This window comes from Ursus maritimus, unplaced genomic scaffold (genome assembly GCF_017311325.1).
Source record: "Ursus maritimus isolate PB19 unplaced genomic scaffold, ASM1731132v1 scaffold_10, whole genome shotgun sequence".
Classification (NCBI taxonomy): Eukaryota; Metazoa; Chordata; class Mammalia; order Carnivora; family Ursidae; genus Ursus; species Ursus maritimus.
In genome coordinates, this window is record NW_024423344.1 from 22500947 (window position 1) to 22526686 (window position 25740).

Sequence of the window (25740 nt, forward strand, 5' to 3'; positions counted from 1 at the left end):
AGGGTGCATTGTATGGCTTAGTCACTACTCACCACCACACAGTCCGTTAACCCAAGAGCAGGATGAGCCTGCGATGGCACAGTTCAATGTCGTTTTTGTGCTTCCCAGCATCCTAGACACCTCTTTTTTAAACATGGTTAAGAAAAAAAACTAAAGGTTGAAATCCCGGAAAATCTTTTAGGTTAACTTGTGAGATATGGTTTTAAGCCATTAGGCATTCTTAAAAAAAAAAAAAAAAAAGCTATTAATGACATTTCGAATAGATCATCATAAACTTAATTTAGGTATTTATTAGATCATAATCACAATGTAGTCATGGCTCGAAGACTATAAACCCCGTTTGTTTCACTAGTTAAATTATTCCTATCATAAAATTAACAATGATAATGAATTAAAACACTTTGTTGTTATTGACATGAAACAAACTTGCATTTCACATCTTAAACTAAGAATGGAAATAATTTTGTGGATGTAAAGAAAATATTCTTCAGAAACCTTTATGTTTCAAATGAATGGACTTATAAAATTCTTAGAAAAGCCAAATTTATAAAATTTATTAGCTATAATAATTTTATTTCACTTCACTGTTCTTTTTCTAGGACTTACTAACCAGACATAAAGTGTTGGTTGCCGACTTCTTAGAACAAAATTATGACACTGTAAGTAGAAGTCCTTTTTAACGTTTTACCTCATTCTCCCCCCCACCCCCCCAGACCTGTGGACACTTGCTCCTGTTTATGATCACAACAGACACCAACCGTTGTCTGCCATGCCCCCAGTTTGTCCATTTTCCTGGGAGCCAGGTCATCAGGAAACTTTGTGTAAAATTGAGGATGGCAGGAGATCAGGGCTTTCCCATTTTTCCCACCTGTTCCTGTTGTTTTATCCGGAGCTCCAGACGGTGACTGGCACCTGCTTACTTTGATCCTGATTTAAGAGCATCCATGTTGCCCTTAGGAGGCAGGAGGTAACCATAAGAGCACTCCACCCTCACTAAAGAAATCATTTTACTTGCTTGATAATTAGTTTTACTTACTAATAGAAATGCCAAGATATATCTGTCTTCCAACTCCCTTCTCAAATGGTGAATGCAACCCATCCTTTTGAGATTCCGCTGAAATGTGACTCTTCCAGGAAGCTTTCCCTAATCCCACCCATCCACATACGTGCACGCCTACTCCCTCCCCACCCCCACTGCCGCCATTTTCCACATTGTATTATGGTGTGTCTGTACCTTCCTGGCTGGTTCTTGAGCTCCCTGAGAGGCAGGAACCTGATCAGAAACTGTAGATGCTAGATGGAATGTTAAAGACTCATTAGATGTCGACTTATAATAAGTGAAAATAAGAGAGCTAAGATAGTTTATGACAAAACCTGTGGCGTCAGCTACTAATCTTTTCTATAGAATGAGTGATGTAAATGTGTTGTGCAGGAATGCTTTGCATTCAGGAAATAGTACATGACAGTTTGGAAGACTGTAAACTCATTCTCTTTGATCCCTTATTTACTTGATCTTGTCTTTGTACCTGTAGTCACATCTTGTGTAATTTGGTGGCTTCACAGTCACTGAGCCTGCTGCACGGGCCTCAACCCCAGCTCCAAGAACTCATGCTCCCTCAAACATTTCATACTTTCTGAGGTTCATATTTCTTTAACAGAAACTATGAAATGGGAGCACATGATATAGGACTCTAAAATAATGAAACTGGCGTCCTGGGAAGTCAGTCATACCTTATACATGTATTTGAAATTTCTGGTTACATATGATTGCACTCATATGTGGAATTTAAGAAACAAACGAGCAAAGGAAAAAGAAGAGAGAAAGAGAGAAACCAAGAAACAGACTCTTAACTACAGAGAACAAACCCATGGTTACCAGAGGGGAAGTAGGTGGGGGGATGGGGGAATAGGGGATAGGGCTTAAGGCCGAGCACCGGGTGTTGGGTGGAAGTGTTGATCCCTATATCATACACCTGAAACTAATGTAACACTGCATGTTCACTCTGCTGGAATTAAAATTTTTAAAAATTTACCACAAAATTTGATAAATTTCATGTCCCACAAAATCATGACAGAATAAACAGTAAGTCCTTCATATAAAGGAGTACAATTATTATGACTTTAATGTGGGCTACATGGGTTTGTTTTTACTTTTCACTTTCTTAATTCTCTGTCGGTAATTATCCTCTGTGTGCACTGCGTGCCCTCATCACACCCGTGCACACACACCTCACACTCGGCCTCCTGAGGACCGGGACTGTTTCCCACCCTCCTCAGCCCCTGGAGTCTCCTGCCTTCGTTCTCCACTGGGCTCGCTCCTCCCACCTCTGTGGCCTCTGAGGCATGCCCTTGTGTGGCAGGAGGTCAACACTTAGCTTCCCCAGCGTCTGGCACTCTTGTGTGAAACTGAAGGACCCCGGGCAGTGGTTGACAGCCACATTGGGAAACAGGGGCCCCAGACACCAGCGTCCCCAGCTTTGGGGAAGAGCGGAAGTCCTCCAGAGAGGCCCGCTGCGATTAGCGTGGCCATCGTGTGGCAGAAGTTGCCTCATTCCTCCACCTGTCCACACTATGAACCCGACAGTTTGATTCTTCATGGGATATCATGTGAAGCCCTAAGCGTGTTTAATCTTTTCCTAAGTTACTCATGCGCTAATAGCTGCCAGCAAGGCTACCTGATCAAACTTCTCTAAAATGGCATGAAATGTGTTATTTTTCTACTCATTCAATAGATAAGTTAGTAGATGTTTTATTCAAAAGAATGTATTGAAAGGACTCAAATACTCCATTTTTCCACTCAATTTTTAATTTGTAGAACTAAAAGGGACAAGTACATCTGTTGTATCACTTGACCTTTCTACCCCCCAGTGTCTTTATGTGTAAATGAGGATGGTGAAATGGGGGAACCTTCCCTGTGGACAGTGTGATCAGCATAGGGTTATTAAGCACACAGACAGATGCGAGGCACAGCAGCTGGGCTGCAAGAGAGCAAGAGAGCAAGCAAACCTAATGCAGAGAAACCATTGCTGGTTTTACACTCTAATATTTATTTTCTTTTCATTAGATTTTTGACGACTATGAGAAATTGCTTCAGTCTGAGAATTATGTGACCAAGAGACAATCTTTAAAGGTAATATCAAATTTCTTTAAGTTAAGAGTCTCTGTCAGTTGATATCTTACTAGTAAATGATGGCCCTGAATAGACAAGTACATAGAGAAAAATTAGGGTGTCCCTTTTTTTGTAACTTGGAAAATATGTTTCATGTTATGACTGTACTTTGTAGCAAAACACTGTAAGTGTCCTGCCTCAAATACTTTTTGGAAGTAACAATATAAATAATGGTATACATGATAAAGTAGAATTTAGTATATTTCAGCTCAGAAAGAAAATCAAGCTTAAGTTGATTTAAATACAACCACAGTTCTCACCCAGGGCGTATTTTCTGGAGATGAAAAGAAATCACTCTTGGCTTGAAATTAAGATCTGAATTAGTGTTTATAAGGAAGAATCAGCAAGGTTCTCCTGCAGTTCTCCTTCAGTGTATCTGAAATAGGAAAAAATGACCCTATTTCTCTTACACATTTCTCTGTAAACTAGACTTTGTGGGCTACTTTGCAGAGAAGGAGACGAAAAGGTTATGTGATAGGGCTTACCCCCATCTGAGAAGCACTTACCCCAGGTTTGTAACATATTTTTCCAAAGATTTTTTTTCTTTTTTTTACCGTATTGCATTGCTGGGTTCCAGTCTCTGAGCATTCTTGTTATTGTTTTACTGTAGGTCATTTTTAATACCTCCACCATTTAACATATCTTCAAATTGTGTTTCCAGCAAAGATTCTGAAATACAAAAATAGTCACTCTTTAAGAATTAAAAGAATAATCTTGAATAATCTTTAATAAATTTGAGTACTTGGTCATGGACCCAAAACTGTGCTTTTCTAAAAATGCCAGTGTTACGCTGAAACAGACTCTGGAAAGAGGTTAAAAAATGATATCACCAGCTAGAAAAGAAAATAAAGTCAATTCTCAATTATCTGTAAATAGCTTAGTTGGATCAGTTATTGGGGGTGGTGTGGTGGGTAACAGGGCATTCCATTTGGTCAACAAATATTTATGTGCTCCTGTTCCTAACATGACAGTGACAGCCAAGAGCAAAATGAAGTCGCACCGCAATGGACCTTACATCCTGTTGGAGGAGAAGAGACAATAGACAAACAGATAAATATTTAACTTTCAGGTGACTTTAGAACAGTTCAGGAGGGCATGAGGACAGGAAGAAGTGATGGCTGGGGTGATAGAGGGGGGTGTGTGTTACCAAGTGGCTTTTGCTATTGGAGATGATATCACCTATGAATGCCTGTGCAAGTTCGCTGTCCCCCAGCACAGCCAGCCCAGCAGAGTAGGGCCACAGAGTTGGTGAGTAGCCTTCCCTCCTTCAGTGAAAAGGTGCCTGGGGGCGCCTGGGTGGTGCAGGTTAGGCTCAGGTCGTGATCCAAGGGTCCTGAGATCAAACCCCGCATAGGGCTCCACACTCAGCACAGCCCTGCTTGGGGCTCTCTCTCCCTCTGCCTCTCCCTTCCCCACCCCCCCCACCTCAAATAAATAAACTAATTTTCTAAATAAGTGCCTGGAAGCAGCCATCTGGTCAAGAGGAGGTAGGACTGCTCCTGTGGGAGTGGGACTTCCGTTAAAGCTGCATCTCTACCCTTCAGATCCCACTCAGACAGTCCAGAGAATGTTATCGGCAGATAATAATCAGCTGGCTTTGTCAAGTCCCTTTGTACGATGTTTGGGCTTACTAAACATCACTTGTATTATTTTTACATGTTGGGATAATGACATTCATAGAACAATGTGTTTGTTTCTTAATACTGAATACACTTTAACTGAAGTGATAAACTAGGTGGATTTGTTATGACAGTTTTGTCAGTTCACTTTACCTGTGATTTTGCCTTAGCCATGACCTGCCTGTCCCTGAATCTGTGCCCTTGCTGCGCCAGCATTACCCCTTGTTGGGGGGGGTCAGTGTGCTATTTTCAGCCAGTCATTCAGCACTCTTTATTGAGTTTCCCCTTGCGTGGAAACCCATACAAGGTGATCCACATAGAAAATAGACCTTGGGTTCTCTGCTCTTGCTGCTGGAGCCGGGAGCGATGAGATGAAGCTTTAGACAAAGGTGCCGTGCTCGCCTACGTCCAGAAAGCTTGTTAAAGGCATTTGAAGATAAGGCCGCATCCTGTTGCCGCAGCTGCATACCTAAAGAATAGAATTCCTTATTTGTGAAGGGCTCCACAAGCACAGCCGAAACAGGGGGCTGGTCTGTAGTACCAGAGATCGTTGCCCTTGGAGGGAAGGGGAGATTGAATAGTAAACAGAGCTGACAATGTTCTGAGGAGCCAGTGTATAAGAAATCTCTCATACGTTTTCTAAATCCTTCCTCTTTTCAGTGGGAATCTATGAGATCATGAACCAAAGTAGCAACATTGGTACGAACTAAGGTGATTGAACTAAATTGGCATCAAGAAAGCTGAGAGTCATAGACTTTAGAATTTATCCTTGTACTGTTTTCAGCAGTGACAGGAATTAGTGATAGAAATCTTTCTGCGGGGGCGCCTGGGTGGCGCAGTCGTTAAGCGTCTGCCTTCAGCTCAGGGCGTGATCCCAGCGTTCTGGGATCAAGCCCCACATCGGGCTCCTTCCTAGGAGCCTGCTTCTTCCTCTCCCACTCCCCCTGCTTGTGTTGCCTCTCTTGCTGGCTGTCTCTGTCAAATAAATAAATAAAATCTTTAAAAAAAAAAAAAAGAAAGAAATCTTTCTGCGATCGACTGTCTCTAAGGCCTTCGGTGAAGTTATAAAGCTAACAGTTGTTCCCCAAAACATCTGCCTCGGGGCCTCCTTCCTGCTTTGTCCTTCGTGTTACCCTGTCATCCCTTCCTACCCATGTGCCCATTGCCCTCATTCTGTTCTCAAGATGTCGTCAGCCCCACCTTGTCCTGCTCCCTGGCAGGATGCATTTGGATTTGAAAATAGAAGCCCGTTAGTTCAGTGCACGTGTGATGGGTACAATATGTAATAGAAATTTGGTGGGTTGCAAAGGGGAGCTAGAAGGTTCATGCTTCATTGCTTTCTGCTGCCACCTGGCTCTCCACTCTCCAGCCCCCCTTTCCCATGGCTCTGTGGCCAGACACCTCTGCACTGTTCCCAGAGGCTTAGGCAAGGAGCAACCGAGTCCGAATGTGGTATTGAAACTCTCCCTTTCCCACTTGCTTCCTCCTTGCTTACAGATGCCCCAGCCCACTCAGAAGGCCTCTTTCCTGTTCTTTATTAACTCACCCAGACATACTACGTTGGCTGCTACTCTTGCCTGAAATCTTTTATAGTGGCATGTCTCACAAATATTTTATTTGCAGTATGGTAAAACTGAGCACTGGTTGGACCCTGAAGAAAACTAGTAAAAGACAGATAAAGCATATCTAAGAACGCAGAAATTGTTAACCCGAGTACTAAAGATTTGGCTTTTTCGAATGCTAGATATCAGCAGAGCCATTATTAAAATCGTCTTATTTCACTGTATTCGAGAGAGCTGTATATTCGTGTCTTTAACAGAAAAACGTTGTTTTGGAGAGCTCTGCTGGTGCACTGCTGGTTTTTCCTTTTGAGAACTAGGTCTGTGGTAGCAATAGGTTCTGTTTTGACACAGCCATGTTTATATCTCCGAGTTCTCTGTAATATTTTGTACATAGATGTTTCATCATTTTAGAAAATAAGAGAGTTTCGATTATTATAAGAGCACACTTGGAGTATTCTGTTAAGTGATAAACTGTCTTAAAGCTGGGCTATTTTCTGACTCCAGAGTACTTGCTGCCAGCTGCCTTCTGGTAAACCATGTTCTAAATTTTCCTGAACTACCTTGGGGTGTTTAGATTCCTGGTGTCAATAAAAAATAATTAACAGAGAAATTCTTTCCCCTCACATGACAGAGCTTAGGAATTTATTTCTTATCTTCTTCAGAGCCATTTAATTACTAGCAAGAAAGATTATAATTCAAAAGAAGCCTGGGAGAATTTTGGGGGTTGTTTTTGGCTCGGTCAATTTCATTAAAGCACTAAGTTTAAAAAAACCTCATTATTTCTACTTGCTGTGCTTGGCTTTACTCTGTAATACTGAAGCCTATAAAATCTAATATAGAGAACTAAAAACAATTTTTACCCATTTTATTGTGTTAAATGCTTTGTATTATGATGAAGTACAGCATTTTGTCATTGTCAGTATTAATTAAAATAGATTAATATTTAATGGCTAACAGAGTCATTGTTGGTCAAATGATTTAACACAAATTGATTGTTTCAGAAAAGTAGTGAAATTATATTAGCAGAGGATAGATTGTATAAAATTTATATGTAGGCATCCCCATGTAATAAAAATTAAAGTGACTTAATCTGAATTTAACTTACAAACGTCCCTTCCACAAATTCTTGAGTGTGTGTGCGTGCAGATTTTAAGGGTAAAATTTTTTTAATGAAATTTCTTTATTGTTGAAAGACCTTTTGAGATGTGTATGTGTGTGCTATATGTATTTGTATATGTGTGATATGTATTATATTTGATTTTTGTTTTATATAAATATATCTTTACATCAATATAGAATCTGTAGATAGATACCGATACAGATCTGTATCTGTAGTGAAGCATATCTACATCTATATATGCCCATGAATCTCTTAAGTGAGTGGATCATCTATATATAGATATCTTGTCAGCTTTACAACCCAGAGTGGTTGGTTTTTTTGAGAGTCTGGAAGCCATCCTGCTGCCATGTAAACACGTTGGAAGATAGCACCCTGTCTCCCCGTCATCGGGGAAATTAACCTCGGTGCTTCTCTCCGAGCTGTAACCATTTGCTTGTCAGAGACCTAAGAGTTTTATTATTCTCTTTATTAGCTGAATAAAGGCAATTAGCTAAAACAAGCGGCTACCTTAGTGGCCAGGTGGGTTCAAAGTGAACTGTGAAGAGTGCATAGCGGAAGGCACGGTCAAGTCCTCTTACAGGGAATGGGTTACCTTTCATCTTGAGAAGACATGTGTGCAATGGACCGTGGCTGCATGGCCATATAAATCAGGTGGGATTTTATCTGTCTTCCTCATGTCTTTTCCACAGATGACCTGTTATGTTGTGCTGTGGATCTGCTTATTGAAAAATTGAACTGCTTTCTTTCTTTTCTGCGTTTTGTGGACTTAACGTCCCCAGCAGCATCCACACAGATCACACAGTTAAGCTGTGAAGGGTACAAACACAAACAAGATTTGAGACATACCCACACGGAGCTTATGTTCTAAAAAGGCAAGAAAGCCTGTACTGCAAGGCAGAGTGAGTACAGAGTGAGTACAGCTGGGGAGAAAGAGAGCCCAGAGCAGCAGGTGGAATGGTGGTTCTGAGGGGCTGGGAGGCAGGGGGATGGGAGGTGTTGGTCAATGGGTACACACTTTCAGTTATGAGAAGACGAAGTCCTGAGGATCCGATGTACGGCCTGGTGACTGTAGTGAACAGTACGGTGCTGCGTACTTGGAATTTGCTGAGAGGAGATCTTACGCACTTTTACCACACACCAAAGCAAAGGGTAACTGTGAGGTGATGATGTGTTAATTAACTTCGTCGTGGTAAATGTTTCACAGTGTAAATATATTTCAAATCATCATGATGTGCACTTCAGATATAGGCAGTTTGTCAATTATGTCTGAATAAAGCTGGGGGAAACACTGGCAGCAAGGAGAGTGAAGCCGCAGAGGCAGAACAGTCAGGAGTAAGTGGGGCCCCAAGGAAAGGAAGCAGAAGCGACTCCAGAGCACAGAGGCCTTTGAATGCCATCCTAAGGAGTTAAATTTCCCCCCCCAAATCCATAGGCATCCAGGGATTCGTTTGTTTATTCATGCAGTCTCTCCGTGGAATTAGTAGCATGAATAGGGCTGATCGGTAGGAAGGTGTGTTTGGCACAACGTGCAGGACGGATTGGATTGGGTCTAGCCTGAAGAGGGGACCATTCTGCGTGCTGCCACAGGAGCCAGGTGAGACGTAGTGAGGGTTGGAAAGAGGATATTGGCAGTAAAAGTGGAACAAAGAATGTTGGATATATTTATTTACAAACAGAAAATTGGCAGACTTTGGATGTAGATTTGATGCGAGTGGCAAGGGAAAGAAGGAGCCAAGGAAGATTTCAGCTCTTCCCGAGGAGCCTGGCTGGCCATGGTGTCACTAACAAAGAGGAAGAGGAACTGGTTTCAGAGATGCCAAGTGTGACTGGCCAGCAAAGTGGGCCACTGGGGCCACTGGGCAGGCAGTTAGAAACGTTGGTATAGAGCTCAGGAAAGAAACTGAGACTCCAAATGCAGGTTTGGGAGACATCTTCCTAGATGTTACAGTTGAAGCCATGGGCATAGATGAGACTGGAGAGAGAAAAAAGATCAGAGATTCACGTATACCACTTGGAAAATTCCTACATTGTAGAGCAGAAGGAAGGGGAACAGTAAACACACGAGCAAAGGAACAAACTGCAAGAGATTAGAAACCAAAAGAATGCAGTGGCCTTGAAACCAAGAGCAAAGAAGTTTCCAGAAGAGTGTTCAGTAACTTTAGATGCTGCAGAGAGATTAAGGAAAATGAAGACGAACAGTTTACATGACTCCTGCCCCATGTTTGAGACTAACCAGCTAACATCCAACAGTGGTCATCATGTTTTATGTTTAACAAATGTTATTTTTGTGCAATAACATAACTTTAAGGTATGTACTTCTTATTTGTTAAATAGACAAAAGATGCATCAAAGGCAAGGTGGTTGTTTACTGGCATCCAGACACAGTCTCACACACTCACACACTCACACGCCACTACATACACACTCCTGGGTTTCTGTTGTTAGACTGTGTTGTGATAGACAGCCAGCCCATGGCTCCGTGTGCTTTCTCCTCCCATCCAGGATTTCTGTAACCATCTGTACAATGGATTACTATCCTAAGGCATCCAGAAAAAGTCTGGTGAATAGGAGAATTCGAAAATAAGTAGATCATATATAAAACTGTGTGAAGGGTACATTTCAGCTGCCTGGTTGCTGAAGTTTTAGGAATTGCTACCCCTATATGAGAATAAAAGTTTATGAGGTGGACAGCACTCAACTGTGCTGCTAGAGGGTCTTCAGCTATTCTCACTTTGGGTATTTTTACTTTGTTTTGAAGTGTCTTAGTCTGTTCGTGCTGCTGTAACAAAAATGCCACAGACTGGTGGCTTAAGCGACATTTATTTCTCATAGTTTCAGAGGCTGGGCAGTCCAAGATCAAGGTGCGAGCTGTGAGAGAGCTCTCTGGGGTTTCTTTGATAAGAGCGCCTGTCCCATTCCTGCAATCCTAGCTTCCCAGAGGTCCCGCCTCCTAATACCTTCACATTTGGGGTTAGGATTTCAACATGTAGACTTTAGGGAGGCACAGACATTCAGTTCATAACATGGAATAATGCTGCATTTGTGGGGGAACTATTAATTTGTCACCAGAAAATGTTTTACTTTGTCCTTTTATAAAAATTTGCTGCACATATTATACTTAATATGGATTCAGGGTCAGTGATTCCCTCCCCCTGGCTATCTAGCTGGTTTTGTAATAAAAGTTAGGGGGAAGGTAAGACTCACTTGACATAACCTATTTTCCCAGTAAGCTACCAGAGTACATTTATTCAGGGAAGGGAGGTGTAACCGTAGAGTCAATTTGGTCATTCTTATTCTACCATAATGCCTAAGAAGCAATGCAGACCTGGGAAGCAAGACTAAAGTGGGTGATGAAAATAATAAATTCGTTTCTGGCTGGCTCTGGGTGAGAGCTTACAGAGAGAGCTTTTTTAAGCTGCAGCAAGACTGGCTTTAAAAAAAAAATTCAGAAACGCATTAATCACCGACTTTAGCAAAACTGTGTGAAAAGCTTAAAATAACTTAATAATAACAACTCCTTTCATGCCTGTGCTAAATGTAAGATGCACTTAAGGACTCTCAATTTTTTTTCACATCAACATTCCTAACCACATTTATATTTGTTTTTCAAGGAGAAGTGCAATGTATTTTGAATCAGATGACTCTCGGATAGATTATCGGTCTGATTTTGGTTTGTTTTTTGTTTTTTGTTTTTGTAGCTGCTAGGTGAACTGATCCTGGACCGACACAACTTTGCCATTATGACCAAGTACATCAGCAAGCCAGAGAACCTCAAGCTGATGATGAACCTCCTTCGAGATAAAAGCCCCAACATTCAGTTTGAAGCCTTCCATGTCTTTAAGGTAGAGTGTGACGGAAGCAACGTGGGCATTTGTCTTTCCCTTTCCAGTGGCCAACTCCCTGCTGTTTACTCTCCTTTATACTTGAGAGAAAATGAAATAGGCAGTCTTTCTGTTTTGCGTGGCACGGTCGAAATTCTAGAGTTATTTTAATGAATGCCTGTTTGTTTCTAATCCCTATCTCTGAGTGTTTTCATTTTTTCCACTGAGAAAATAGGTGGATACTGTTTCCCAAAAGTTACTAAAATAATCAGCGATAGAGCCAGAATCCAAGTCCCGAGTGTTGGAATTCGAATGCTTTGCTTTCTCCCTTAAGTGTTTCTTTGAGCCTTAAATGAAGAGTTGAAGAAGTACTGGGGTACTGCCCACTCTAATTACTTGTTTAGAAATATTTTTTTAACTGCATTTTGCTATGAATGGAAACTAGCTTCCCATAACACTGGTTTCTCATATTTTTTCCTTGATGTAAGAGTAACAAAATCCTAGTAACTATAGATAGTATATATATTTTAAGCAGGGTAGGAGAAATCAGTCATCTGTAATCCCTACTTCTAACCAAACTGATGTATTGATTTTAGTACATTTTATTTTCCTGTGTACATATTTGAAGGTTTTTTTCTGCAGCTGTATTCACATACCCAAAATTGATAACCTAATTTTATCACTTAATGCTTTGCCAGAAGTGAACACTAATTCATTGTTGTTATATATGGGTTTTAGAGCCAGGAGTTATATTGGCATAGTTCATCATTGGGTCTGTTTACTCTAGTTTACTTAAACATTTCTCTGGTTTTTATATTTAGGTTATTTCCATTTTCTTCCTACTGTGAGGAATGCTGCAATGAGCATTTTCTTTTTCCAGCTAGGTTTTTTTTTTTTTTTTTTGTCCCCATATTTAGGACTATTTTCTTAGGATAGATATCTGGAGTAGAATTAAGAGTCAGGAGAGTTCCAAGCTTTTTTTGGGTCTTTATATGTCTGTTCAGTGATTGAATTTATAAATCTGTAAATGGGAGAGACATGGAAGTTTGTAAGTTATGTAATTGTTGCTTTCAGAGGTAAAAAAGAAAAAAATTTAGTGCATCTTTCAGCCACCAGGTCTTTATTGTCCAAAAAGCCACTACAGCAATTCAAATACTAAACTAATTTATAAATTCCATTCAGTGATGTTCAAAATCCCTACAGGACTTCTCCTGGAACTTGACACACTGATTCTAAAATTTGTGTGGTAGAACAATGGCCTAAGATTAGCTATGGCCACAAAACATAATAGGAAGTATTTAGTTAACTACATCAAAATTCAGAACTTCTGTTCAAAAAGACAGAAAAAGAGGGGCGCCTGGGTGGCACAGCGGTTGGGCGTCTGCCTTCAGCTCAGGGCGTGATCCCAGCGTTATGGGATCGAGCCCCACATCAGGCTCTTCCGCTATGAGCCTGCTTCTTCCTCTCCCACTCCCCCTGCTTGTGTTCCCTCTCTCGCTGGCTGCCTCTATCTCTGTTGAATAAATAAAAATCTTTGAAAAAAAAAAAAAGACAGAAAAAGAAAAGTGAAAAGATGGGATAGAATGTGATACATGTAACTGACAAGTCATCTAGAGAAAGAATTCAACAGAAACAGGGGAAGGATTCAAGTTGGTCATTTACAGATGAGGGAACTGGTCAGTAAATAGGTGAAGATGATCATCTGACTAAGTAACATTGGAAATGGCCATTGAAATATCAATGACGTATCATTTCACATTCTTCGTAATGGTTACAAACCAAACATTGGTAAGGCTGGAGGGCAGTGGAAGCTGTCTATACACTGTAAGTTGGTACAACCACTTTGAAGAGCAATTGAGTAAAATAAAGAACTGAACGTATGCATATCCTTCAATCCTAAAATCTCATCTCTCAGCAATTTTTTTTTTTAAGTAGGCTCCATACCCAGCGTGGAGCCCAACGCAGGGCTTGAACTCACGACCCTGAGATTAAGACCTGAGCTGAGATCAAGAGTCGGGTGCTTAACAGACAGAAGCACCCAGGCGCCCCCTCAGCAATTTTTTGGAGACACTCTTGTACATGTGCATAAGGAATCACATACAAAAATGTCCATCACAACATTGTTTAGAATGGCATAAAATGAGAAAAAAACACAAATGGGCCTCAACAGGAGATGGGGAAAATAAATTATGTTCTATTCATACAGTAGCATGCAGTAATGGGTTAAAATTAATTGAGTTACTTAGATCGGTGTGGGTAAACTCCAAACACTGAGTGGAATAAACAAACGTTAGGAAGATGTTATTTATTTGAAGTTTGAAAACATGCAGAACAGCTCTGTATATGGATTCAGACTTACGCAGTTACCGTCTACTAACCTGTATGGGGATGGTACATACTGTATTCAGGGTAGCAGTCACCTCAGCGGGGAGGAGTAGGGAGGAGGATGGAATCATGAAGAGGTGACCAAAATCTGAAGGTGAGTATGGCGGAAATTTTAGATTTTGATAGAGCACATAGTGGGAACATGAGTCTGATGTTTTGTTGTACTCTGCTCTACGTCAGAATTATTTCATAAAAAATAAGCCCAAATCAGAAGAAACACAAATCGATTGCTGTAGCACTGGAAGATGCCTACACAGTAGAAATGATAGACCCTCTCAAGACCCCTCTGATCCAAGAAATTCTAGAAGGCCGTGTGTCATTTCCTTCAGCTCCATGGAATTATAATATATCATCCTAGATGAGAACAAGCTCCATATAATTTTGTTCAAAAATGCAGTATTATGGAAGTATTCAGTGGGTGGCCAAATAGAAATAACCTACTTCCGTCCTCAGAATTTGGATCATCTAATCATTGGACAGAGTAGGTGCGTTTAAAAAGAGCTGACCACTTGTTTACTTGTATGTGTATGAACTGGGCCTACCCTGTACCCTAACTGTGTCTCCACCACCGAAGTATGAACTGAATTGTTCACTTGCCAAATACAATATTTTGTTATTTAGAAAAAGTAACAGCTGAGTCCTAGAGGTTTTTTTCACAGTTCTGTATTGATAGTTTTCCCCCCCAAAAAAGCACCTTCCATAAGGTGCAGGAAATGTGGAACATCCTGCTAAAAATGTCTTTGCCAGATTATTTTCATTAGCTTGTTGGTAAATTCAGGGAACTGAATGAGATGCCATTTCACATTTTTTTCCGCTGTGGACAAGCAGGATGGTGTGGTGGGAAAGTGCTGCATGGAAGCCAAGAGACCTGGGTTTTCGTTCTGGCCTAGTTGCCACCAGTGACTTTGGGCAAATCCACCTGGATCTCTTTCCTCACTTGTAAAATGTAAGAGTTAAATTCAAGTCAGGAGTCTAGTTCTAAGATACTAGCTTCTGGAGACCTGTCTCTGTGGTCCTGGCTTTCCCAGAGATGTGCCCGATATGAACTTAGGTATCAGCTATGAGCCGAACCCCCTTTCCTCTCCCTGTTACTTCCTTCATAGCAAAGGCCATGATGCCACTTCTCACCAAACCATAACAGGGATGGGGTGGTCTGTACCTTTTGGGTCACCTCTTAGAACTGCTCGAACTCCGACATGGCCAGTGACCAAAATGTTCCCGAGTGTGCTCCTCCGTCACTCAGATCCTAGCAGTTGGCTGCTATCGCTGTTTCCACGAAAACAAGAAGCTCCACCCTCACCCTTTCCAAAATACAACGTCCAGTTGGACAATTCACCTAAAAAAAGGATACAGAACAAGAAATACCCTAGCTGAGAATCATTTCCATGTGGTCTTACCGAAAAGAATGCAGAATTACAGATTAATTTGGTGAAAGCCTAACCATCAATTACCCACCTCCTTAAGGACCTGTTTTTTTTAGCAGGCCAACCACTCCAGTCTCGACATACCAAATCTAAGTCTACTGATGGAGAAAACAATTGAGCCAGATAAACCTAGGAATCCGCTACGAGCTGATGTAATGTTAATAATTTTTCTAAAAATGTTAACAGTACAGCAAAAAAGTGTTTATATCAACTTAATGTTTCATCAGCTACTCTGAACAGTGCGGAGCGCTCAAGGGCAGCGTGCCTTCGTCTGAACTCATTGTGCCCGTTGTGCTTATTTCATGTGTGGCAGAGGAGAAAAAGTGAAAAGCTGTAATTAAGACTTCATCTCTCGTTGCTACTTTTTAAGATACTTACTTTAAAAATCCATAAAGTAATCAAGTCTCTGTTTATAGAAAGGTTTCTAATGGGTGTTTGTGACCAACGTCAGCAACGTCACCGAGAAGTACATAAATATACAACTCACGGCTCAGTTTGATAATCCTGGTGCTGAGTATTTATGATATTATTGCCTAGTTTAAAAAATACAAGAAAATTAATACTAGTAATATTCATAATAGGAAATGTGACTACTCTTAGAATAAGACATTTTAAAAAGTGGCTTTTCCATGTAATTTTGGAATAAATACATAGTTTCCTATGTAATCTCCACAGTCGTGCATAATTTATAGATCCCAAAGACTTGGATTCCAAAGTGCCAGAGCAGTTGTCAGAACAAAAATGTCTGTTATTATAGCCCTGACTATACTTTAAATGGTTATTGGCTCACTTAATGTAAGAAGAGCTGTAAATATTAAAAACATATTACGTGCGAAAACAGCTCACAAACCACCATGTACAGAAGGCAAGCCCAGTTTTGTCTAAAATATATTTGCGTGTAGCTATATGCACAGAAAAAAATGCATAAAAAAGGTTATACACCAGATATTCACAGTGGTTATCTTTGGGTGGAGGAATTATTTAGAGATTTTTTTCTTTCTTCTTTGTGTCTCTTTTTTCTCTGTTTTCCTGGTTTTCCACGTGTCACTTTCCTAATCAGGGTGATGCTAAGGATGGGGGCAGTGAGGAGGAGGCTCTCAGGAGATCCTGGAGATGTTTAGAGCACCCTGAACTCCCCCCCTGCTCTCCTCCTCCACTCTCACTTCCTTCCCAGGGTTTCTGTCCCTCCCTGCCGAGGTGGCGGGGCTCAGTCTTGTCCGGTCGTGGGCTCATTGGCGCTCACAGACATCAGCCAGCTTGCAGAGGCAGGGATACGGTCCTTTCTTAAACTGGAAAAAAATTACTATCTCTGATCATTACTAGCCAGAATTGTGTCAGAATATTCTAAACACGACATTGCTCAAGTCTGTGTTCATTTGAGAGGGTGAGCCTTTAGAATGAAAGGGCCTTATTTTATACTTCAGTGGAATGAAATTTTGCTTTGAGTTACTTCCATGTAACTGTCAGGGGAGCCCCAGTTTCAAATCCACATACAAAGCATTCTAGGCTTGCAGCATGCAAAGCAGAAAACGAGCCTTCCACGCCTTGTCTAGTGCAAGTCCCTCTTGACAAAATGGAATTTGAATGAAATGAATGAAGGTGTGTGTAAGACACACGTTTTTTTTTATCCTTCATAAAAAGCATTCAGGTTTAAACAGACAGCAAAAGTATTCTTAGTTTTCTAAGTTAAAAATATTTGAGTTGTGGTCATGATATTTGCCTTTCTCTAACCATGCTTGAGAACTCCATAAATCACTTTTCTGAAATATGTGTAAATTAAGGGATACAGCCAATAAGACCACACTGTAAAAAGAGAAGCCACAGCTGGCTCCATTTGTTTAACTTGTTTGGGAATGATTTGAAAATAGCATTTAAAAAAAAAAATGGGTCCAGCAGAGAGAGAACCAAGAAACTCCCTATACTGGACATAATATTCAGAAGATTTGGTTCACCGTACCGTGATTTAGTGCGTTCCTTCTGGTGCTGGTTCACCTCCAGCCTTCACTGGGGCCGTCGGGCCCCCCACCCCGGAGGGAGTCGTGCACTGGTGACTCGGCCGCCTCGAATCAGCAGCTCCCTTCAGAGGCAGCAGCGTTCAGGAGCCATAAAGAATTAAAATAGGGAAAATTGCAAAACTGGAAAACAAATGTAACATTTTTTAGGTGTACCGTGTGGGGATTCAGTGTAGTTAGTCCAGTGATGCCTGACTGCAAACTCTTCTACATTTGACATTTATTTTGGATTGAAACAGAGAAGCTTCATTTGTCCAATATATTTAATTTTTTTTTAGAAAGAAAAACTGTTATGAGTTATTTATGGAGTTACCGCAAAATGCCAGACAATTTCTACCTAAAACATGACAGCAGCTCCCTTGTAAACAAATGGTAACCACAGGAACCACGTCCTTGGCTTCGGCGTGTGATTTTCTGACACACTACTAATGGCTATGATATAAAGGTCAGGCATTCTATGTCACAATGTAAACCACTCAGCAGTCCTTTTTAAAATATATGTAAGTAACAATTTTACTTTATTGTAGTAACCTAAACCTTGCCATTCTAACCAATTTAAAGTGTACTGTTCAGTGGCATTTAGCATTTTTACAGTGTTGCACGACTGTCATCATTATCTAGTTCTGGAACATTTTCCTCACCCCAAAAGGAAACCCTGTTCCCACTAGGCAGTTACTCCTCATTTCCCCACAGCCCTAGCCCTTGGCATGTCCTAATCTGCCTTTTGGTCTCAATGGATTTGCCTCATCTGGAAATTTCACATAAATAGAATTATACCGCATGGCCTTTTGAGTCTGCTTTCTTTCATTACCATGTTTTTAAGGTTCATCCGCGTTGTAGTACGATCAGTATTTCATTCAGTTTTATGGCTGAATAGAATTCCATTGCATGGTTATGCCACAATTTGTCAGTTGATGGACTTTTGGCTGTTGTGAACAGTGCTGCTAGAAACATCCGTATGCAAGTTCTTATTTGAACAGAGTTTTTCAGTTCCTTTGATATATACTTCGGAATGGAATTTTCAGTCTTACAGTAATTAAATGTGTAACTTATGGAGGTGCTGCCAAACTGTTTACCATAGGGGGTGCACCATTTTACATTCCCGCCAGCACTGTACAGGGTTCCAGTTTCTCCCCTTCTTACCAACACATGTTTCCAGGGTTTTTATTGTAGCCGTCCTCGTGCGTGTGAAATGATACTCCAGTGTGGCTTTGATTCGCATTCCCCCAATGACTAACGATGTTGAGCATTTTCTCATGTACTTATTGGCCATTTATATATCTTCTCTGGAGAAACGTCTGTTCGAGTCCTTTGCCCGTTTAAAAAAAGCCTTGTTATTTTGTCGTTGTTGAATTGTAAGGGGTCTTTATATATTCTGGATACTAGACATTGATCATACATATTATGCACAAGTATTTTCTCCCATGCTGTATGTTGTCTTTTTACTCTCTTGATAATGTCCTTTGATACACAAAAGTTTTACATTTCGATGTTCAGTTTATCTGTTTTTTCTTTTGTTGCTCTTGCTTTTGGTGTCATAGCTCAGAAACCTTATGCCAAATCCAATGTCATGAAGATAGATCCCTATATTTTTCTTAAAAAGTTTTATTAGCTCTTATATTAAGGCCTTTGATTGATTTTGAGTTAATTTTTGTTCACAGTGTGAGGTAGGGGCTCAACTTCATTCTCTTGTCAAATACTTTTTCTGCTTCAATTGAAGTGATTATGTGGCTTTTCTTCAGTGTATTAATGTGGTGTATTAGTTGCCTGGAGCTGCCATAACTACGTGCCATAGACGGAATGGCTCAAGACAACAGCAGTGTATTGTCTCACAGCTCTGGAGACTAGAAATCCAAGATCAAGGTGTCAGCAGGGGTGGGTCCTTTTGCAGAGATTCACCGGATAATCTGTTCTGTGCTTGTCTCCTAGCTTCCCGTGATTGCCAGCGATCCCGGGCATTCCTTAGCTTACAGATGCCTAACTGCAATGTCTGTCTTCATCTTGACATGGTTTCTTCCTCTGTGGATCCTTTGTCCTAATTTTCTTCTTCTTATAAGGATACTGATCATAGGATTAGGACCCACCCTCATCCAGTATGACCTCATCTGGATTTGATTATGTCTGTAATGAGGTCACATTTATAAGTACCGAGGGTTAGGACTTAAACATTCATATTTTGAGGGGACACAGTTCAACCCCATACATGTGGTTTATTACATTGATTGATTTTATTATGTTGAACCTCCTTTATATTTCTAGCATAAATTCCACTTGTTGATGGCATGTAATTCTTCTAATATGATGCTAGACTCAGGTTGCTTGTATCTTATGGAGGAGTTTTACATCTTTATTCATAAAGGATACTGGTCTGTAGTTTTCTTGTGATACCTTTGTCTGGCTTTGCCATCAGGGTAAGGCCAGCCTCATAGAGTGAATTAGGAAGTGTTCCCTTCTCTTCTATTTTTTTGGGAAGAATTTGAAATAGACTGGTGTTAATTCTTCCTTAAAAGTTTGTAGAATTTACCAGTGAAGTCATTTGGTCCTGGGCTTTTCTTTGTTGGGAGGTTTTTGATTACCAATTCAATCCCTTTATAGAAATTTTTAAAAAAATCATTAAGAGAACACTATGAATAATTGTAGTGTAATCTAACCAACAAATTAGATAACGTAAATGAAATGGACAAATCCCTAGGAACTTGCAAACTACCAAACTGATTCAAGAAGAAATAGAAAAATCTGATTCATGGACTAGCTTGCATGTTACACAATAAACCCAGAAATCTAATGTTACGTTCACCTCCTTTGAACCTCCACAACCTTTCCTTCCCCTCTCATAGGGCCTTAACGTCTTTGTGTATTTTTTTCTTTCTTCATGATTGCTGGGCTGGAGAAACCTTGAGGGCTCAACATTGTAGCCTCCACTTATCCCCATAACTGATCCTTGTCCATAGTGTGTTTAGAGCATGCACTGTTGGAAGTGTGGGACCGGGCAGGGCGTCTGGTGGTAAAGCACCCAGCCCTTCGGAGGAGTGAGGCACCCAAAACATGAAACCATGAAGCTGTATAGGAGTCACATACTTTTACGGGTACTCTCATGTCGTCATGTATGTACCATCTAACTTAGAAGTATGTCCATTGAGAAATATTACACCAGTCAGTATAATAGTTTTGAGCTATTGTGTCCTATTATTATGGTCATTGCTGTCTTTTATAGTACAGCTGAGTCACTAGTCTAGGACTGTGGTTTCAACAGGAGTGCACGTAAGAATCTTTGTGGAACTTTATAAAAATACAGAATGCTACACCTCCACCCCAGATCTGCTGAGTTGGAGTCTCTGGGAGGTGGAGCCTGGGAAATTATAGATTTTAAAGCTCCACATACATAGGGAAAGAATGTCATTGGTGACCTCCAGGGAGGGAAGGTGAGAGGGGAACTTTTCACCTTTGTCTTTTTTGAATTTTTTAGCCAGATGAATATATTACTTGTTCACACACCAAATTATATTTAAAAAGCACATGTGAATACTACATGTTTATATTTATTACATATATATGTCGTAGGAGGAAAAGGATAAAAACATGCTTGGGGATGGAAGCACACTGCTCAAGGGGGTGGGGGACAGATGGAAAGTGAGAGTCTGCATCTATTTGTATTGTTTTATTCCTTTAAAAAGAGATTTGAAGTAAAATGGCAAAATCTGCTCAAGTTGTTGGTGAGTATATTGGTGTCTGTTATGTTCTTTTCTCTTGGAAAGATTATATCATTAAGAACATATAAGCATTTAAGACATTTAAAAGCAAAACAAAGTAAAAGTAAAAACTGTTCCCAGACAGCTCTGATGAGCGCCCGGCTAGCTCTCCAGAACATGGCTCTGGATGGGGAATTACAGATTGCCCTCACCAGGGAAGCATGCTCTGGGGCTCCTACATTTTACCAACACAAGTAGCACGGGGACCCCGAGTCGGGTCTGTGTTGTCCCTAATGTGTGTTTCCTGTCTGAGGTGTTGGTTTCTGTATACGTTTCAGGTGTTCGTGGCCAGTCCTCACAAAACACAGCCTATTGTGGAGATTCTGCTAAAAAATCAACCCAAACTCATTGAGTTTCTGAGCAGCTTCCAAAAGGAAAGGACAGACGATGAGCAGTTCAGCGATGAGAAGAACTACCTGATTAAACAGATCCGGGACTTGAAGAAAACCACCCCTTGACCGTCTCAGCCACCCTCCCCACAGTCACCGGCTCATTTGCTCAGTTTGTACAGAAAGTGTCATTTCAAAAAGTAATTGTTCTTGGGAAGGCTTTGGAGGAGGTGCCTGGATTTTCTCAACTCATTGGTCAGGGGAGATGGAATATAAACATTTGAATGAGAAATGATTAACCTAGAATAACGTATTCATTTGAATCAAGTCTGTGATGATTTATGTGAAATCAGAGCCACTGCATTAGACACTGATAAAAACAGTTTTAACCCTTTGTTGACAAAAAGCAGCAGGGCCGTGGGCTTGGAGGCCCGAGCCCTGGGTCAGTCACCACAGGCCACCGAGTCGAAGCCCAAATGACGGGCATCACTGAGCCCTCAAAGTCAAGTTCTCCGAGGAGAACTGGGGGTGAGGGCAAGAGGCGCAAAACCATTCCACCTGTCTGCACTTGGACATGCGGATTTCTCACGGCGCTGAAAGCTCTGACGAAATAAGGTCCGTGTTTTCAGCTGTCACACATCTTTGTTCCCTGCCCATTTTAACCATAGCTAACTTCCTAGGGAAGCGCAGCCCTCTCTCCGCTCACTGTCCCGCTCACTGTCCCAAGCTCCGTCCCAGGTCCCAGCGGCTCGCCTCAGCACCCCACTCCTGGCGCACCCCCTGCAGCCTGCAGCCAGGGTAGCTGGGAACCAGCTCGGCCAAAGTAGGACGGGTCAGCAGGGGTCACGGGGACATAGGGGACCTGCGGGTATGACCTGCTCACTTGAGAACTTGGAACAGATAGTGAAGGACCACAGCTTTAGCAGTAGGCACTGCTGTTTCACTCTCACTTCTGGAGCGTTAGGGAATGTTTGGAATATTTCATTCCTAATTGTCACAATGGGAAAATTCTTTTGTGGTGAAAGTGTGTTTTAGAATAGGAACCATTGCATTGGGATGCCTCACATGTACAAAACCATGGGTCCAGTGGGTTAGCCCGCTTTTATAAATAAGGGAACACTGCCATTGGAAGGGCAAATGATTAAATGTGTGAAAAAATTCTCAAAGGACTAAAAGTTATCTTTTCAGTTTATTTTCTAATTAGCTGCCACTCTAATTTCCCATCAAAGCTTTCAGCGAAAAGGTAGAAAACCTACAAAAATGTGGTCTCAAGTATTCTCTTGCGTACTAGTATGATTAAGGACTTAATTTATGTTCTTTAAAAAAGGTATTGGACCAAAAACAACAAAAAAGGTTATGGTTTGTTCTCAGACATCAAGTATATAAAATGAAATTTTAAAGCTGTATTTACAAGACATTAGGGGTATAATGATTAATCTGTATTTTTTCATAATTCTGTTTCCAAATCGTGCATTGTGGCCTTCCGTAAGGACCCTTACTTTGTACCATACTGTGCGCCGTGTTCTTCAGCCAGGTCTTTCTCCACCAGAGAGGGAAGGATGCCTCTCCAGGGGTCCTTCTCCAGGATCAGTGCCCTCTGTAGATTTTGTATCTGGAGAATTAGCTGGCAGGCTTCCCCAGCTCTCGGTAGGGCCAGCGTGCACTCCCAAGGCAGACAGAGTGGGACCCGCGGGACCCCTAGTAGCATCTCTGGCCGACGCCAGTGTGGAGGGTCAGCCCGCAGCCCACTGATGACCTTCATTCTTTTGTCACTGAAATCAGATTATTTTTATAACATTTCCTGACAGTCCAGAGTCTCTTAGAATTTGACTTTTCTGGTTTTGCTTATTTGATTAAAAGAGAAGACTGTAAATGTTAAAAAAGAGAGAGAAGGCTCAGTAACCACTGGAAGTTGATTTGGTTGCTAACACTGTTCCACAACATCTTAGGACACGTGTTTCCATTTGGAAAGCAAGGCCTTGTTATAATTCTTTTTTGATAAATCAAACATTTTATTTCCTCTAGGCTTGAATTAGTTGCTCACTAGCAAGTCCTTCTTCTAGTTCAGTACCCGTCAAATAGAAAACTGGAGCTAAGAGGCAATGAATGAAGTAGCTGGGGTTTTGTGTGATACAAATTTGTAAATTATTACTGGGGAAGGGGGGAGCAAGATGCTCACAGTCAAAATATGTTTGCACAAAATTCGCTGTAAATATTGTGAGAATTGAACTTTGAGAAGGTCCTATTTAATAAACTATTTCAAAACACATTTAAATAAAGACTGACTAAATAAAAAGGCGCACACACTCCGTGGTCAGTTTTGTTCCTTTGCATGTGGCTGGTCTGTGCTCCTGTCCCCACTCCAAACAGGGAGCGCCCAGGGGGAGGGTGGGCTGGCCTTTGGGGGGGTGCTTGGGCCGCCCAGAGGCCCCAGACCATCTCCCCGCACCTGCACTTAGCTCACTCCACAACGCGGTTGCTGTCTGGTTGTCCAAGTGAGGCTGTCACTGCCGGGGCCCCGCCTGCCTGGTACCAAATACACACATCAGAGCCAGAGGCGCTCCCATTTTATATCTGAGGAAACTGAGGCTCTGAGCAGTTTAACTCCCATGGTGTCCAGACAGCATGGACTAGACCTGGGATACAAACCCACGGTGGCCTGAAGCCAAACTTTCTTCCTCCTCCCTCGTTCATCCTCCCGACTGGGAACAGGGGAGGTCCAGGGTGTCAGGAAGTACTCTGTGCCCTTCCCCACTGCAGCCCCGGGAGGCTTCTGGGGGATCGGTCCCAGAATGAGCCAGCAGGGATTGAGCTCATGATGTTCTTGGACGAGGCTCTTGGCTAAAGCCAGATATCGGCCAAATGTTAGGATTACCCCTGGAGGAAAGGCTGAGGGGCACATGGCCCTTGTGCAGCATTTCTCAACTGCCAGCCTCCACCTCATCCTTGGCGGCTCTGGGGCCGCATATACGCCNAGGAAGAGCGGGTGAGCTTTTGAAAGCCTCTGTGACTGGCCAAAATGGTTTGTGTGATACAAAGCTGCTTGGAGCCATACTGCAGTCTGGAAAGTACACAAGACCTGGAAGAGATCGTAATAATGTAATAGAAAATGAAATTGGAAAGTCGCTACAATTTTTTTAATGTGAAAAGATAAATGTTTCAAAGTCGATTCACAGATCTTTCTAGTCTACTTATATTAGAGGAAATTTTTATAGTTTTATATATTTTTATATCTTTTACTTTTTTCCTTTGTTTTCTCCAAAACACTATGTTTGGCATGAGATCACCAACTTTTTGTTCATGCTCTTTCAGGAAGGTTTTGGATACCGTAGTGGGGCCTGCAGTTGGACAAAGGTCTGAAACCTATAAAGCTAGATGTGGTCTTCCTAAGAAGATTGGAAAGAGTGAAGATGGATGTGAACAAGGACATAGTTTTGTTTTTGAACTATGAAAAGTGCTTGTGTGTCACTACCATAATGAAGCAAAGGAAATCAGCGCAATAAGCCTGGCTGGCACAAGGCCTCCATCTCCACTTCACAGAGAACACCGAATTACAGAAAGGTTAAGGAACTTGCTCCAGATCAGACAGCCAGCTGCAGAGCCAGGATTTAGGGAAAGGTCTGACCCCAAAGGTCGTATCTTTGGAAACCAGGATGCATACCCAGGCAGCCTCCCTCCCGGCCGACCTGCTCTTCAGCTCTCTACCCCAGGAGAGGCAGACCCTTCCCTCATCATGGCCCCCAAGGAAAAGAGAGAATCCTGAATTTCAGGGCTCAAGGATAACTCAGTAGGAAGACTTCAAAACCTAGATTCATTGAAGGAGGTCAAATTTGTTCTCTTTGGCTGTTTCATGTTTGGAAGATCAAATTAGACCTATAGGATAGGGAACTCAATCTTGAATTTCTCCGCCATTTTGAGCAATCCCTTGTCTCTACACCAGTATTCATTTCAGACTGTAATTCTGTACCTGCTTTTCTTTTCCTGGCTGGCTTTTTCAGGTGGACATAATGTTGGCTTAGATTTCCTGATAGGAGTGGTTGCTGCCCCGTCAGCCATTCTTCCATCTCACATTCATCCGTGGCCCGGTGCCACACGACTGCCAAGAGGCTGCAGTCTGATGGCCGCCCATCTGATTCCTGTCAGGATCTCCTAGTTCCTCCCATGGAGGGAAGTGTATGATGACCAACACTGTAAAATAAAGTCACAAAACCACATAAAAATTTACAAGCCCATTACCATCAATTCAATACTGATTGTAGATTAATCACTGCACTGTGAGCCATCTATATTACTTTAAAAAGCTGTGATCATGGGGGATCTTTAGGGGAACATGTTGTAATACATTAATTTGTCCTTTGGGGAAGTTGGAAAACGAGTTCCCTTAGTTTTAGTCCCAAAATTTAAAGCCCAAAGCAAGGACATCTGGGTGGCTCAGTCGGTTAAGCATCTGCCTTTGTTTAGCTCAGGTCATGATCCCAGGGTACTGGGATCGAGTTCTGCATCGGGCTCCCTGCTCAGCACGGAGCCTGCTTCTCTCTCTGCCTGCCACT

At 41.6% G+C, this 25740-nt stretch overlaps 1 protein-coding gene and 1 long non-coding RNA gene across 10 annotated transcripts in view; one reads left to right on the top strand and one right to left on the bottom strand.

Moving 5' to 3' along the window:
- CAB39L (calcium binding protein 39 like) overlaps window positions 1-23489 on the top strand; it is a 112196-nt gene extending 88707 nt beyond the window's left edge. For all 7 annotated transcript variants that reach the window (XM_008706873.2, XM_008706869.2, XM_008706868.2 and 4 more), the window contains 4 exons: window positions 600-659; window positions 3065-3130; window positions 11169-11312; window positions 21140-23489. In XM_008706873.2, coding sequence (XP_008705095.1) covers window positions 600-659; window positions 3065-3130; window positions 11169-11312; window positions 21140-21319 — 450 coding nt within the window. In that variant the 3' untranslated portion in view covers window positions 21320-23489. The remainder of the gene's footprint in view (window positions 1-599; window positions 660-3064; window positions 3131-11168; window positions 11313-21139) is intronic.
- LOC121100821 lies at window positions 3141-25658 on the bottom strand. 3 transcript variants are annotated; one of them, XR_005832618.1, is made up of 5 exons: window positions 25158-25658; window positions 17058-17235; window positions 14836-15012; window positions 5118-5257; window positions 3141-3838 (listed from the first exon to the last, which is right to left on the bottom strand). It is a non-coding gene; the product is annotated as an uncharacterized LOC121100821 (long non-coding RNA). The 3 variants fall into 3 exon arrangements; XR_005832617.1 differs by having other exon boundaries at window positions 3141-5257; XR_005832619.1 differs by having other exon boundaries at window positions 3141-5257; window positions 14836-15633.
- Between the last annotated feature and the right edge of the window lie 82 nt (window positions 25659-25740).